Here is a 15,772-nt window from a genome sequence, read left to right as displayed (position 1 = left end):
CCTAGGGGTATGTGTGACAGGGTGGCGCAAGAAGAGGGGTAAAGTGTAAAAGTGCTAGTGGGGCCTGCGTGCCAAGTAGTGTGCCTGTGTGTGTGGCTATATTGCCTGCTTCCGTAACCGAACGAAACTATGACTGAATTAAGAAAAGAAATCTAATCTCTCCTCTCTCTGTTCTTTCTTTCTCCTCATGAAGGTCGTCCCGATTTGCTAGCCATCATACTAGCATTCGGTACAGAAAGCACAACTTTTGATAACTTGAAAGGTTAGGATGAACATCTACGTTCAATCTCTCCAAATTCCAAATCTCTCTCCTAAGTAACAGGAACGCCTTGTTTGGGAGGAAGAGGATGAGCATGAAAAACATCTTTAGCCTCTTCGCTCTTTCTCCCGTTCCCACGCCTAACTCGCACGAAACACACAACACGAACTCTAGAGATTATCCATCCTAGCACCGCGCCAAGACTGGAGTGTCGAGGCTTCAGACCAGCTTGTATCCAGTGACCCATACATTCGCCGGAGGACCCGGCTGCACGTACCCAAACCGGAGGCTCCTCCCGGGGCGCAGCGCCGGCAGCCACTTCTGGGGAACGTAGCCGTACCGCGCCTTGTCGAGGCCCCACAGCCGCCCGTTGAGGTCCGAGATGCCGAGGTGGAGCCCCCGCACCGTCTTCCGGGACCTGTTGGTCACCGTCACCGAGTACCTGTTGTAGGTCGTGCGCTTGCTCGCCCATGTCCTCGTTACGTTCTGCTTGATCTCGAGGTGCTCTGAAGCTGCAGCTCAACCCCAAGATGAATAAGAAGACACATTCAGAGTTCCATCTGTTACATTGTGTGTACAGCTAGTAATTACCGTGATGATGTCGATGAGATTGCCGGACTGTGTGGTTCGCGTTCGAAGGAGCCACCTCCGGGACTGACTGGTGATACTCGTCGAGCCCGCCGCACGCGCCGGCGAGGCGAGCGAGCACGCCGAGCAGCGGCGCGCTGTTGTAGGTGGCCGCCTCCGTCTGCTCGTAGTTGTTCCTCTCGTCGGCGAAGTCGTCGTACTCGTCGGGGCCGCCGACGATGGCGCCCTCCAGGAGGTTGGGGTTGCCGGCCTGCTTGCCGTACCAGCTGGAGTAGCCCTCGTGGCAGTTGACGAAGGAGGGGTCGGTCTTGATGGACACGATGGAGGCGCCACGGTGGTGCACCTGCCGCGGGTAGTTCAGACCGTAGCCGACCATGTAGCTCGTCCCCCTCGGGTTGTCGCCCAGGATGTAGTTCACCTGAACATTTCCAACGAGTGTGTCAGTAAACTGGTCGTCCAGACATGCCGAGGTTGGAATGTTGGGAAGATTACCTGAGACTTGACAAATGCGAGGATCTCGAATGGCTGCACGGCACCGGCCGGGCAGCGCACGGCTCCCCTGCCGGTCACCGTGGCATAGTCGGCGTACACCGTGAGTAGGAAGGACGCGCTGGTGACGAACTGGAGGTTGTTCCACCTCTGGTGGTACATCACGCCACCGGGGGTCCTGGGGACGTTGACGGCGCCCTTGCCGACGCAGGAGCAGACGAAGAACTCGGCGTTCTGCCGGTACCTCTGCAGCGCGTCCGCGTGCTCGCCGGCTCTGCCCTGAAGAAGGAACTGCACCGTACACGAGGTCAGGCAGATGAGCTTCAGTTGCCGAATGCGAGCGATGATTAACCAAGGCGAAGTGTACATACCTTGGCCGCTAGGACTTGCACACCGGGGTACTTGACGTCCCAGCCGAACTGGTTGATCGACCAGCCCGTGCCGCCCAGCGCGTCGCCGTTGGTCGCCAGGTACTCGAGGTAGAACCTGTCCTCCGTCGCCTCGAACAGCCACGCCGCCGCCCAGAGCAGCTCATCCTGCAGCGCGCCATTGAACGGTCAGAACGTCTGCATTGCGTCAGTCTCACCAATCACCATCTCACGTCTCAAAGTTGCTTACCCCGTATCCGCTGAAAGACCCGTAATAATTGCGCGCCACGGTGATGCTTGAGTCATACTTTCCGCGGTACTTGTCGGCGAATTGGAACAGCTGAGCGAGCATCAAAGAATCAGACAACATTGTAAATCTATGAAATTCTTGCTAGATTTCCAAGATTCAGGGCCTATATACCTGCTTAGAATGCTCGAGGAGCAGGTTGGCATAGCCCGGATAAGTGGTGCGGAAGATCATCGACGCGGCGGCCATCGCCGCGGCCGTCTCTCCGGCCAGGTCTGACCCGGGGTTCTGGGGGTCAATGCGGAACGCCTGGCGGCTCGTCGTCATGTCCTCCGGCCGCTGCCAGCAGTTGTGGTCCGTGTCGCCGTCCCCAACCTCCCCGAACAGCACGTCCGGCTCGGGGTGCGCCTTGATGAAGTAGTCCGTGCCCCACTTGACGGCTCCCATGGCGTTCTGGAGCTCGCCGGCGGATGCCATCTGCTTGCCATACTCCAGGATGCTCCACGACATCATGGTCACCGTGAACGCCATGGGCAGCCCAAACTTGACGTTGTCGCCTGCGTCGTAGTACCCTCCCACTAGATCCACCTGAAATAAAAAAAGGAAATTGCAAGCACCATTACAACAAATGCTATGCACCCAGGGAACATAAATGACATTGGTTCGTCAAATGTTTCTGTCAGTGCTATGAATACAACGTGTACATACTCCATTGGCTTTCCCATCAAAGAGACCAGAGCTCTCCCTCCAGGTGACCCTCTGGTCAGGAGGGAGCGTGCCGGACCTCTGCGCCTCGAAGTAGAGGATGCTCTTCTTCAATGCCATGCCGTAGTCATGGCCAGAAGCCAGCTTCACCATTGGTGCAAGTGCCAGGAGACCAAGGATTGCAGCAACGACATTAGCACCACCATTCCTGGCCATGGCAGTGCACCCAAGAAGTAGTGTGAAACTGAAACAGAGTGAAAGAGCAGAGGATTTGGTTGGCTGGTTTTGGAGGGAGTTGGGGAAGTTCAACAGGGTTCCTCTTATACTGGAGGGAAAAGGGGGCGGAACTTGAGATTCAAAGGAGGCATGACTGGTTTGTTTACTCACTAGTCCTCCTTTCACACTTTAGCAAGTGGCTGGTGGATAATACTCAAAGTACAGTACTACAGGCCAATGAGGCCTTAGGTTACACACCCTCGTACTAATTTCAATTGCAAGTGCAAAGGTTCGAAAAAGATCGGATGCACCTCGAATAGTGACTTTCCATATCTGTTTTCATATTTTCAAAATTAATACAGATACAAATATAGATGTTGCCGAATATGAACTTAGAGCGGATGTGGAGCGAATGTTAATCTTGTTGGATATAGATATATGTATTTCCATAGCCACATTTGCTTCTAATTAAGTTCAATAACATATTTTGTATTTGTATTTTTGTCATTTTTTTCCAAAATGGGGTGCCCCCTGCCTTTGCATCATTTCCATTTTATATTTGTATTTTTGACATTGGTATTTGAGAAAGAAATAATAGTTGTGGTAATATATGAATCCGGACTTACATCGAAATGAATGTGGTAACTATCCACCACCTTTTTTCCGGTGATTATGTGCATGTCTATGTTTCATCACCAGTAATAGCTAGGATGCCCAGTAATAGCAGTTGCTCCTCTCAAGCAACTGCTCTCTTTTGTAGACCTTTATAACCTTTATAAATAAAATTAAAAATATGCATTGAGGTAGCCTCAAAAAAATTCATGATCTAGTTCATCCATAGCGCCATCTCTTCCAAGACGCTTAAACATCCACTTAAACATTGTAAGCTAGTTAAGCTTTGGCCACGCCACGATGTTCTATTTTCCATGACTCTATTTCGGGGTCTTTACTAGTCTGCAAACACGGCGGAAATGGTATCTCCGGCTTGAAGCACGATGCAAAGTGCAACAAAGTCTAATATTGACTTTTTAGACAAAAAAAAGGGGTAAGGAAAACGATCCAAATCTTCCGGCTATTCAATTCTTTGGCTGTGTTAGGGTTTAGGGTATAGAGCCGGGTGGTCGTCACATTGTTGTTTCCATCATGTTTCTGTGTGTCTCTCCTTAGCCCCTCCTTTCCCATTCCCTCTACGATAAAATATGAGCACACATGCACAACTAGAGTGGCGCCTCTCATCTCGAAACTCATCTGTGTGTCTTACATTTTTTTTAATGGAAGGAATGAAAAATGGGCCTGAGAGCTATTAGGAATGTCGTATTGGGGGCGGCGGGTGGGTCAGGCGCGTCCAATAGACCAATACATTGTTGGTGTTGTACGAGATGCCCAATTGGGAGCCTTTCGGAGATAGTTTTTTTTTACAAACTAGATGTATTGACATTAAGGATCAAGGTACATCATTACATGGCTCTCAAAAGTAGAGCAAGAAAGATAAGTGCCTGGCTGCACAGTACAATACGAAGTCAATCTAAACTCGTGGAGATGTTGAATATCACAAATTAATGGAACTATACGGTGTTCGTTCATCCGTCGACTACTCGGACTCGAAATTGCCGCATCTGTGGTTTCGAAGCGTCTCGATAGCGGTGCGATCTAGTTGATGCTCCACGGGTGGCTCTCCTGACGATCAATCTAAAATATGCACACGAGGTGCGGAGCTGAGCTATAGATATCGAATAGCCATCACCGAGCGTCCCTGTTGTTGAATCCGAGGATCGATGATGGAGGAGTTGTCGTCATCCCGAACAATGGAGAGACTGCATCTTCAAGGAGGCGACCATGTGACAATATCAACCAAGTGGAACTTTTGGAGATGCTATGGAAGGTCTTCCGCATTTGCTCCTTTGTTTCATTACAATGGCGATATGCAAAGAGTAAGAAGGAAGACAAACCAGGAGATGGAGCACAAGGATATTAACGTGACAAAGCGGGCAAAAAAAAACATGATCGCTAACCAGCAAAATTTTACTACTACCTCCATCCTAAAACTTAAGGCTTATATTATTTTAAGAAAATTAAACTATGTTAAATTTAACTTTTTTTTACTAAAAATCATTAAAATGCAAAAAAAAAAAATTTAATATCATTAGATAGATAGATAATGAAATATACAATAGGTGGACTGCACCTAGTACAGCCGATGCTGCAGCCCTGGGCTTAGGCCCGAAAAACTAATAAATTTCCTTCAGATTTTTGAAAAAATCATGTAAACAGTAGCTCAATGCCTACCCAAAAGGGCCAGCCCGTTGTGTGGCTCATATCTGAGCCCGCCCCTGGTATAAGTATTGGTAATGACCTAGGTGACTTGGCGCGATGTTATGGGTTAATTTCGGACTCCATTTCACTTAGGGCATCTCTAGCGGACCGATCCAAATGGTTCTGGGCTATTTGAAATGGTCCGCGAGGATAGCCGGACAGCCCGCGCACGCTCCAACGGGGCAACGCAAACGGATCGTCTCGCGCGGACCGATCCATCGTTTCCCAAATTCGGGACGCACATGCGTCGGGCCGGAAAATTCGCGTGTCCTCCCATGTCCTCCTTAGAAGACCATGGCCCTCCGCTTGTGGCACACACATTCCCTCCAAAAACCCTTCCACGGAAATTTGGCCGGCAGGAAAGCCAACGGAAGCAATGGATTCTGCCACCACGCCTGCCACGGCCACCTGATACATCGCAAACGTATCTATAATTTTTGATGCTTCATACTTGTTTTATACCAATTTATATATGTTTTTCTTACATTTAGTTGCACTTTTATATATTTTCCGGCATTACCCTATTAACAAGATGCCATAGTGTCAGTTCCCTGTTTTCTGCTGTTTTGTATTTCAGAAAAGTTGTACAGGAAATATTCTCGGAATTGGACGAAACAAAAGCCGAAGTTAATATTTTACCGTAACGAAGATAGAGTCCACAGGGGGGGTCGAAGAGGCACCACAGGGCGGTCAGTGAAGGAGATATGCCCTAGAGGCAATAATAAAGTGGTTATTATTTATATCTTTATGTTTATGATAAATGTTTATATATCATGCTATAATTGTATTAACCGAAACATTAGTACATGTGTGATATGTAGACAACAAGAAGTCCCTAGTATGCCTCTTAAACTAGCTTGTTGATTAATGGATGATTAGTTTCATAATCATGAACATTGGATGTTATTAATAACAAGGTTATATCATTATATGAATGATGTAATGGACACACCCAATTAAGCGTAGCATAAGATCTCGTCATTAAGTTATTTGCTATAAGCTTTCGATACATAGTTACCTAGTCCTTATGACCATGAGATCATGTAAATCACTTATACCGGAAAGGTACTTTGATTACATCAAACGCCACTGCGTAAATGGGTGGTTATAAAGGTGGGATTAAGTATCCGGAAAGTATGAGTTGAGGCATATGGATCAACAGTGGGATTTGTCCATCCCGATGACGGATAGATATACTCGGGCCCTCTCGGTGGAATGTCGTCTAATGTCTTGCAAGCATATGAATAAGTTCATAAGAGACCACATACCACGGTACGAGTAAAAAGTACTTGTCGGCAGACGAGGTTGAACAAGGTATAGAGTGATACCGATGATCAAACCTCGGACAAGTAAAATATCGCGTGACAAAGGGAATTGGTATCGTATGTGAATGGTTCATTCGATCACTCGAAGTCATCGTTGAATATGTGGGAGCCATTATGGATCTCCGGATCCCGCTATTGGTTATTGGTCGGAGTGAGTACTCAACCATGTCCGCATAGTTCACGAACCGTAGGGTGACACACTTAAAGTTGGATGTTGAAATGGTAGATCTTGAATATGGAATGGAGTTCGAATATTTGTTCGTAGTCCCGGATGAGATCCCGGACATCACGAGGAGTTCCGGAATGGTCCGGAGAATAAGATTCATATATAGGAAGTCATATTCCAAGTTTGGAAATGATCCGGTGCATTTATGGCAGGTTCTAGAAGGTTCTAGAAAAGTCCGAAGAAATCACCATGGAAAGTAGAGTCCCGGAGGGACTCCACCTTGCATGGCCAGCCAACCCTAAAGGGGAGGAGTCCAAGGTGGACTCCCCTAGGGTGGCCGGCCAACCCCCTCATGGAAGGGGGAATCCCACCCCAAGTGGGATTCCCACCTTGGGTAGGTTTCCCTACATATGGGAGGTTTCATTGTTGGGGTCTTATTCGAAGACTTGGATACCAACACTTGGGGATTTCCACCTATATAATGAGGAGGAGAGGGAGGGGGCTGCCCACTCTTGGCCGCACCACCTAGGGCTGCCCTTGGCCGGCGCCCTAGCCTCCCCTCTCTCCCCAAACCCTAGCGGTATCTCTCCTCCACCACATCCCGCACGCTTAGCGAAGCTCCGCCAGATTTCTCCACCACCATCGACACCACGCCGTCGTGCTGTCGGATTCAAGAGGAGCTACTACTTCCGCTGCCCGCTGGAACGGGGAGGTGGACGTCGTCTTCATCAACAACCGAACGTGTGACCGAGTACGGAGGTGCTGCCCGTTCGTGGCGCCGGAACCGATCGTGATCAAGATCTTCTACGCGCTTTTGCAAGCGGCAAGTGAACGTCTACCGCAGCAACAAGAGCCTCATCTTGTAGGCTTTGGAATCTCTTCAAGGGTGAGACTCGATACCCCCTCGTTGCTACCGTCTTCTAGATTGCATCTTGGCTTGGATTGCGTGTTCGCGGTAGGAAATTTTTTGTTTTCTATGCAACGTTATCCTACAGGTGATATCGAGCCGTGTCTATGCATAGATGGTTGCACGAGTAGAACACAATGGTTTGTGGGCGTTGATGCTCTTGTTATCTTTAGTTTGAGTACTTTGCATCTTTGTGGCATAGTGGGATGAAGCGGCCCGGACTAACTTTACATGACCGCGTTCATGAGACTTGTTCCTCGTTCGACATGCAACTTGTATTGCATAAGAGGTTTTGCGGGTGTCTGTCTCTCCTACTATAGTGAAGATTCAATTTACTCTTCTATTGACAACACTAGTATCACCGTTGTGGTTCATGTTCGTAGGTAGATTAGATCTTACTCGAAAACCCTAAACCACGTAAAATATGCAAACCAAATTAGAGACGTCTAACTTGTTTTTGCAGGGGTTTGGTGATGTGATATGGCCATAATGTGATGATGAATATGTATGAGATGATCATTATTGTATTGTGGCAACCGGCAGGAGCCTTATGGTTGTCTTTAATTTTCATGTTGAGTAGTATTTCAAAGTAGTTGTAATAGTTGCTACATGAGGTGAACAACCATGAAGACGGCGTCATGAACCTTGACGCTACGCCAACGATGATGGAGATCATGCCCGCTGATGATGGAGATCATGTCCGTGCTTTAGAGATGAAGATCGAAGGCGCAAAGACAAAAGGGCCATATCATATCACATATGAACCGCATGTGATGTTAATCCTTTTATGCATCTTATTTTGCTTAGAACGCGACGGTAGCATTATAAGATGATCCCTCACATTAATATCAAGATAATAAAGTGTTCTCCCTCGTATGCACCGTTGTAACAGTTCGTCGTTTCAAAGCATCTCGTGATGATCGGATGTGATAGATTCAACGATTCACATACAACGGGTGTAAGCCATGTTGCACACGCGGAATACTTGGGTTTGCTTGACGAGCCTAGCATGTACGTGACATGGCCTCGGGACAACGGAAACCGAAAGGTTGAACACGAGTCATATGGATGATATGATCAACATGTTGATGTTCACCATTGAAGCTACATCATCTCACGTGATGATCGTTTTTTGGTGTAGTGAATTTGGATCGTGTACCACTTAACAACTATGAGGGATGTTGTATTAAGTGGGAGTTCATTAGTAATTAGATTAAAACATGAACTAATTATCATAAACATAGTCTGAGTAGTATTTTGAATTAATTTTGTAGTATTGGCATCCGTTTTCTACTATGCGCTAGTCTTGTTATTGAGATAAAAATACTGTAAAAATCTGACAAGAAACTTTACGGATTGGTACCGTATTGTTAAAGAATCAAGAATTAATTAAGTCCTATTGCAAACTTTTAGTAAACCTCACATTATTAATTCAAAGAGCTAAGGTTTCAATTAGTACCTAAAGTTATCTTGTCTCCGTCAAACTTGAAGTTCAAATTTGTTTGAAAAGTAAGGAGCTGAAAATTTAGTTTTCAGAAATAATCAAGGTATGAGATATATGTGATATCTAAGACCTTATTGCAAGATGATAGAATATATTTTGGTGAGACTACATAAACTCATAAGTTTTATGGGAATGTATGAAGGTTGAAGACGCCAGGCGTCACAATCCTCCAACTATTGGGGCACTAACAATATTCGCATATCCATGAAGTTATCATCCTTAGTATGCACCGTTGCTAAGAATCGTCGTATCGAAGCATCACGTGATGATCGGGTGTTATAGATTCTACGTGTGCTTACAACGGGTGCAAGCCAGATTTGCACATGCGAATACTAAGGTTAAACTTTATGAGCCTAGCATGTACAGACATGGTCTCAAAAAGTTGTCATGAATTGATGGATAAAATTATGAGTGAAATTGTTCATCATAGTTACTAATAAGTGAAATCTAGAACACTTGTCATATGATGATCAACTTCAAAATAAGAACCTCAAGGTTATTGGTATTAGACCAACAAACCTAGAAGTTATTAATGTTGAAGTGTTTTTTCTGAATAATGAGGAAAGCTAAAAGAGAAACTGCAAAAGATATTTTGGCAGAAAGAAAGAAAAGACTAGAAAGTCTAGCTCATGTGTATATAAATGATATACATGTTATGGTTGTATTCCTAGTTAGGTCACACTATGAAATTCTTGGATATTATTACTATATTGGTTGGTATGAAGTGTCATACAAAACAACGCAATACAAGAATACAATGGCCTAAGTGACTGACAAGGAATATGATAGAAATGTACGTCTGGAACAAAATAATGTGTTATTATGTTCGTCGTTGGCATTCTATCTAGCCCTTAGAATTTATAATAAAGAACTTAATAATTGTTATTTTGCTTTGGTCAAATGAAAACAATGAGTTGTTCAAATTATGACATTACTCCATATACGATGTATAAGTTATTATAAATCTGAATGGTGAAACACACATACATAACACTGACGCTAAAATGCCATAAGGCAAATGATTTGAATTCCACTTATTTGTGGAACCGCCATTTAGGTCATGTTAGAAAGGATCGCATGAAGGAACTCCATGCAAATGGATTTTTGGAGTCATTCGATTTGTTGAATCGTTTGGCACTTGCAAAATCTTTTCTAAAAGGTAATGACCGAAATACCGTTCATAGGCCGAAGAATTGAACGGGCAACTAACTTAGTGAAAACATGCATAATGATATATGTGGTTCACTGGGCATAGTTGTGTGCGGAAGATTCTTCTACTTCATGAAAACTTTCAAACAATGAATTGAGTATATATGTGGATATATTCAATAAGGAAAAGTTTGAAACATTTGAATAGGATTCAAATAAATTTCAGCATGAAGTGGAAATCATCGTAATAGAAAAGTCAAATATCTATGATTGGATCATGGAGGAAATATTTGAATTACGAATTTTAGCGAACATCTAAGAGAGTTATGAAATTGTTCTACAACTCACATTTCTTGGAGTATCATAGTGATGATGAAGTATCCGAGAGATGTATCCAAACCTAGTTGGGTCAATGATGAGATAAAATATTAATGCCATTATATTTTTGTGAATTATGCTTTAGAGACTACCGCTTTACACTGAATAGAGCATCATCATGATCCGTTGAAATGATATCATACGAGTTATGACATGGGTATAAACCCTAATAGTCTTTTCTTAAATTTTGGTATGCATAGCATAAGTAAATAAGTTTACAACCAAAATCGGATGAATGTCTTTGTTGGTTATCCCGGAGAATTGATTGGGAATTCTTCCCACAATGGAGACAAAGACAAAAGTGTTTGTCAATGTTTCTTATTTCCAAGAAATTGTTTCTAGCGAAGTTTTTGAGTGGGAGGACAATAGAACTTGATAAGGTTTATGAACTCGAGCATAATGATCGAGTAGCGCAGACATCGGAATTGGTTCCGAAGCGGCCACGACGATCATGGCTCCTATGACTACAAAGTGTTTTAGCCATGGAGATAGAAGTACATATTGAACCTTGTAGGTATGGTTTACTTTGTGATCAAATAAATGATTTGTGGACAAAGGATTGATTTTGAACAATGATAAACCAACTACAAGCAAAGAAGTTATGATGGGCCCTGACTCCGTTAAAATGGCCATGCACCATGAAATCCATAATAGATGAATACTTTTTGAAAGTAAATGGATCTATAGACTTAGATGAAATATCTTTGAAGAAGCTCGACTTGTTGAAAGTTGACTACGATAAGATTAGATCTTCCGTAGCAATGCTTATAGTCTATGTGGATTATTCTAGTAATCACTACATATTTCTTTTATAAGATATGCTAGTAGGATGGCAAAATACATTACTTATCAGAAGTATGTATTAAAGGTGTATACAAGATACAACCAAGAGTTTTGTCTGGTCCGTGGAATACTAGATAGGTATACGAACTTCAATTGGATGAAGTAAGTATTGCGGAGTTGGAATCTTCACCAGATGAAATAGTCAAAGAGTTTTTGATTTCATCAAAGACGATGAAGAGGCTTGCATTTGCAAGAAATTAAGTGGGAGCGCTAAGACACATTTATAATACTTTATGTAGGTGACATATAGTTGGTTATAAATGATGTAATTATATACTTGATTAAAAAGGTTTCATTGAGAATTAACTTCAATGAAAGGATATGGACTGAAACAAATTTAGTGTCAAGATCTATGAAGATAGATTGAAACACATAAATAAGTTTAAGTCAAAGTACATATGATGGATATTGAAGTAGTTCAATATAGAAATATTAAGAAAATGTTCTTGTCATGTGAAGGTTTAACAAGACTTGAGTGTATCTGACACTCAATGAGTAAAAACACATGAGTGATTATAAATAATATGTACACAATCAGATATCATGTGCTATAAAGTGTTATGAGCATATACCAGAATGATTCATATGATGATCATTGGACAACAGTAAGAATATCCTTGAGTACTTTAGAAGAACTAAGGATATATATATATTTTTTTGTATGAAGAAATGACAAACAAATCGCTGTAAGGTGTTACACCAATATTGGTTTTGTCACATATAAAATATAATTTCAATCTCAAATTAGACTAAGTGTTGTTTAAAAGGTAGCACAATGAGCTAGAAGTTGTCTATGCTAGATTTAGAAGAGTTCTAAATATTGTGACGGAATCTACAAAAGAAGGCAGTAGTATGTCATTGTTTTGACAATGACAAAGGATGTTAAGTCAAGAGGTTCTTTGAGAACTTGGTGTATTTCCGACGCAGTCAGAACTTTGAAGCTATATTGTGTGTGACAATATTAGTGACATATTTCAGACCGCGGAATTAAGGTTCCACCAGAAGACCAAACATATTTAATGCCGACTCATTTGGAAATGAGTGATGCGTTGAGACGCAAATGAATTACAAAATACATACGGTTCTGAGCATGTCAGATCCGTTGACTAAAACCTCTCTCGTGAGCGAAACATGATAAAGCACCGAAGGCCAAGGTGTTATATCTTTACAAATGTAAACTAGATTATTGACTCTAGTGCAAGTGGGAGATCGAAGGAGATATGCCCTAGAGGCAATAATAAAGTGGTTATTATTTATATCTTTATGTTTATGATAAATGTTTATATATCATGCTATAATTGTATTAACCGAAACATTAGTACATGTGTGATATGTAGACAACAAGAAGTCCCTAGTATGCCTCTTAAACTAGCTTGTTGATTAATGGATGATTAGTTTCATAATCATGAACATTGGATGTTATTAATAACAAGGTTATATCATTATATGAATGATGTAATGGACACACCCAATTAAGCGTAGCATAAGATCTCGTCATTAAGTTATTTGCTATAAGCTTTCGATACATAGTTACCTAGTCCTTATGACCATGAGATCATGTAAATCACTTATACCGGAAAGGTACTTTGATTACATCAAACGCCACTGCGTAAATGGGTGGTTATAAAGGTGGGATTAAGTATCCGGAAAGTATGAGTTGAGGCATATGGATCAACAAGTGGGATTTGTCCATCCCGATGACGGATAGATATACTCCGGGCCCTCTCGGTGGAATGTCGTCTAATGTCTTGCAAGCATATGAATAAGTTCATAAGAGACCACATACCACGGTACTGAGTAAAGAGTACTTATCGGAGACGAGGTTGAACAAGGTATAGAGTGATACCGATGATCAAACCTCGGACAAGTAAAATATCGCGTGACAAAGGGAATTGGTATCGTATGTGAATGGTTCATTCGATCACCGAAGTCATCGTTGAATATGTGGGAGCCATTATGGATCTCCAGATCCCGCTATTGGTTATTGGTCGGAGTGAGTACTCAACCATGTCCGCATAGTTCACGAACCGTAGGGTGACACACTTAAAGTTGGATGTTGAAATGGTAGATCTTGAATATGGAATGGAGTTCGGATATTTGTTCGGAGTCCCGGATGAGATCCCGGACATCACGAGGAGTTCCGGAATGGTCCGGAGAATAAGATCCATATATAGGAAGTCATATTCCATGTTTGGAAATGATCCGGTGCATTTATGGCAGGTTCTAGAAGGTTCTAGAAAAGTCCGGAAGAAATCACCATGGAAAGTAGAGTCCCGGAGGGACTCCACCTTGCATGGCCAGCCAACCCTAAAGGGGAGGAGTCCAAGGTGGACTCCCCTAGGGTGGCCGGCCAACCCCCTCATGGAAGGGGGGAATCCCACCCCAAGTGGGATTCCCACCTTGGGTAGGTTTCCCTACATATGGGAGGTTTCATTGTTGGGGTCTTATTCGAAGACTTGGATACCAACACTTGGGGATTTCCACCTATATAATGAGGAGGAGAGGAGGGGCTGCCCACTCTTGGCCGCACCACCTAGGGCTGCCCTTGGCCGGCGCCCTAGCCTCCCTCTCTCCCCAAACCCTAGCGGTATCTCTCCTCCACCACATCCCGCACGCTTAAGCGAAGCTCCACCGGATTTCTCCACCACCATCGACACCACGCCGTCGTGCTATCGGATTCAAGAGGAGCTACTACTTCCGCTGCCCGCTGGAACGGGGAGGTGGACGTCGTCTTCATCAACAACCGAACGTGTGACCGAGTACGGAGGTGCTGCCCGTTCGTGGCGCCGTAACCGATCGTGATCAAGATCTTCTACGCGCTTTTGCAAGCGGCAAGTGAACGTCTACCGCAGCAACAAGAGCCTCATCTTGTAGGCTTTGGAATCTCTTCAAGGGTGAGACTCGATACCCCCTCGTTGCTACCGTCTTCTAGATTGCATCTTGGCTTGGATTGCGTGTTCGCGGTAGGAAAATTTTTGTTTTCTATGCAACGTTATCCTACAGTCAGACCACCCCATGGCGCGGCCAAGGGTAGGCCCGCGCCAAGGGGTGGTGTGGGCCCCCCATGTGTCCACCGACCTCGCCCTTCCGCCTATTTATTCACGATCTTGGGAAAAACCTAAACACCCGAGTCTCCATCCACGAAAATTTCCGTCGCGTCCGCCATCGTAGACCCTAGCTCGGGAGGGTTCTGAAGATCTTTTCGGCGCCCTGCCGAAGGGGGAGATCATCACCGGAGGCCTCTACATCGCCATTTCCGCCTCTGAAGTGATGCGTGAGTAGTTCATCTCTGGACTATGGATTCATAGCAGTAGCTAGATGCTAGATGGTTGTCTTCTCCAATTTGTGCCTCATGTTTAGATTTTGTGAGCTGCCTATCATGATCAAGATTATCTTTATGTAATGCTACATGTTGTGTTTGCTGGGATCCGATGAATATTGAATACTATGTTGAGATCGATTATATATACTTGTCATATGTTATTTGTGATCTTGCATGCTCTCCGTTGCTATTATGCTCGATAGTAGTTCATGCCTCTAGTTTTCTGGAAGAGTGACAATAACTTCTAAGATTGTAGATATGATGTTGCTACTAGGAAGAAAACAATAATGTTTTATCCAAGGTTAATTCTATTGTTTACTTTACACACATTGCTTAATGCGATAATCTGTTGCTTGCAACTTAATACTGGAAGTGGTTCGGACGATAATCGGAAGGTGGATTATTAGTCATAGACGCAATTGGATTACGGTATATGTATTATGTTGTAATTCCCAAACGAATCTCATAGTAATCATCTAGTCATGTATGATCTTTATTATGTCAATTGTACAGCTGTAATTTGTTCACCCAGCATGTTATTTATCTTTATGGAGAGACACCTCTAGTGAACTGTGGACCCCGGTCCTTTCTTTTACGCTGATACAATCATCATGTTCTGTTTACTTACTGCAAGCATTGTTCTCTTTAATTTCACTACAAACAATCATCATCTTTCCACACTATACGTATAATCCTTTGCGTTCAGCAAACCCGGTGAGATTGATAACCTCACTGTAAGTTGGGGCAAAGTATTTTGGTTCTGTTGTGTGCAGGTTTCACGTTGTTGCTGGCGGTAGTAGTGCTCCCTGCCAATAGTCAGCTAGCAACACCTTCAAAAGTCACGCCTTTCTCCTACTGGTCGATTAAACCTTGGTTTCTTACTGACGGAAAACTTGCTGTTGTGACCATCATACCTTCCTCTTGGGATTCCCCAACGGTGTGCAATTTGCGCTCATCAAGCACCATCACCACCGCCGGGAAGAAGCAGGTGAA

General features: G+C 43.8%; 1 protein-coding gene across 1 annotated transcript; it reads right to left on the bottom strand.

Annotated features, from left to right (window-relative positions):
* Positions 1–478: 478 nt before the first annotated feature.
* Positions 479–2,872, bottom strand: LOC124650171 (endoglucanase 15-like). The gene is made up of 7 exons (XM_047189724.1): positions 2,660–2,872; positions 2,126–2,539; positions 1,955–2,044; positions 1,708–1,872; positions 1,340–1,627; positions 851–1,265; positions 479–765 (listed from the first exon to the last, which is right to left on the bottom strand). The coding sequence occupies exons 1-7, from the start codon at positions 2,870–2,872 to the stop codon at positions 479–481; spliced, it is 1,872 nt and encodes a 623-aa protein (XP_047045680.1).
* Between the last annotated feature and the right edge of the window lie 12,900 nt (positions 2,873–15,772).

Source organism: Lolium rigidum, chromosome 4, assembly GCF_022539505.1.
Source record: "Lolium rigidum isolate FL_2022 chromosome 4, APGP_CSIRO_Lrig_0.1, whole genome shotgun sequence".
Classification (NCBI taxonomy): Eukaryota; Viridiplantae; Streptophyta; class Magnoliopsida; order Poales; family Poaceae; genus Lolium; species Lolium rigidum.
The sequence above is the reverse complement of the archived record's forward strand: the minus strand, read 5'-3'. Positions and strand labels throughout refer to the sequence as shown.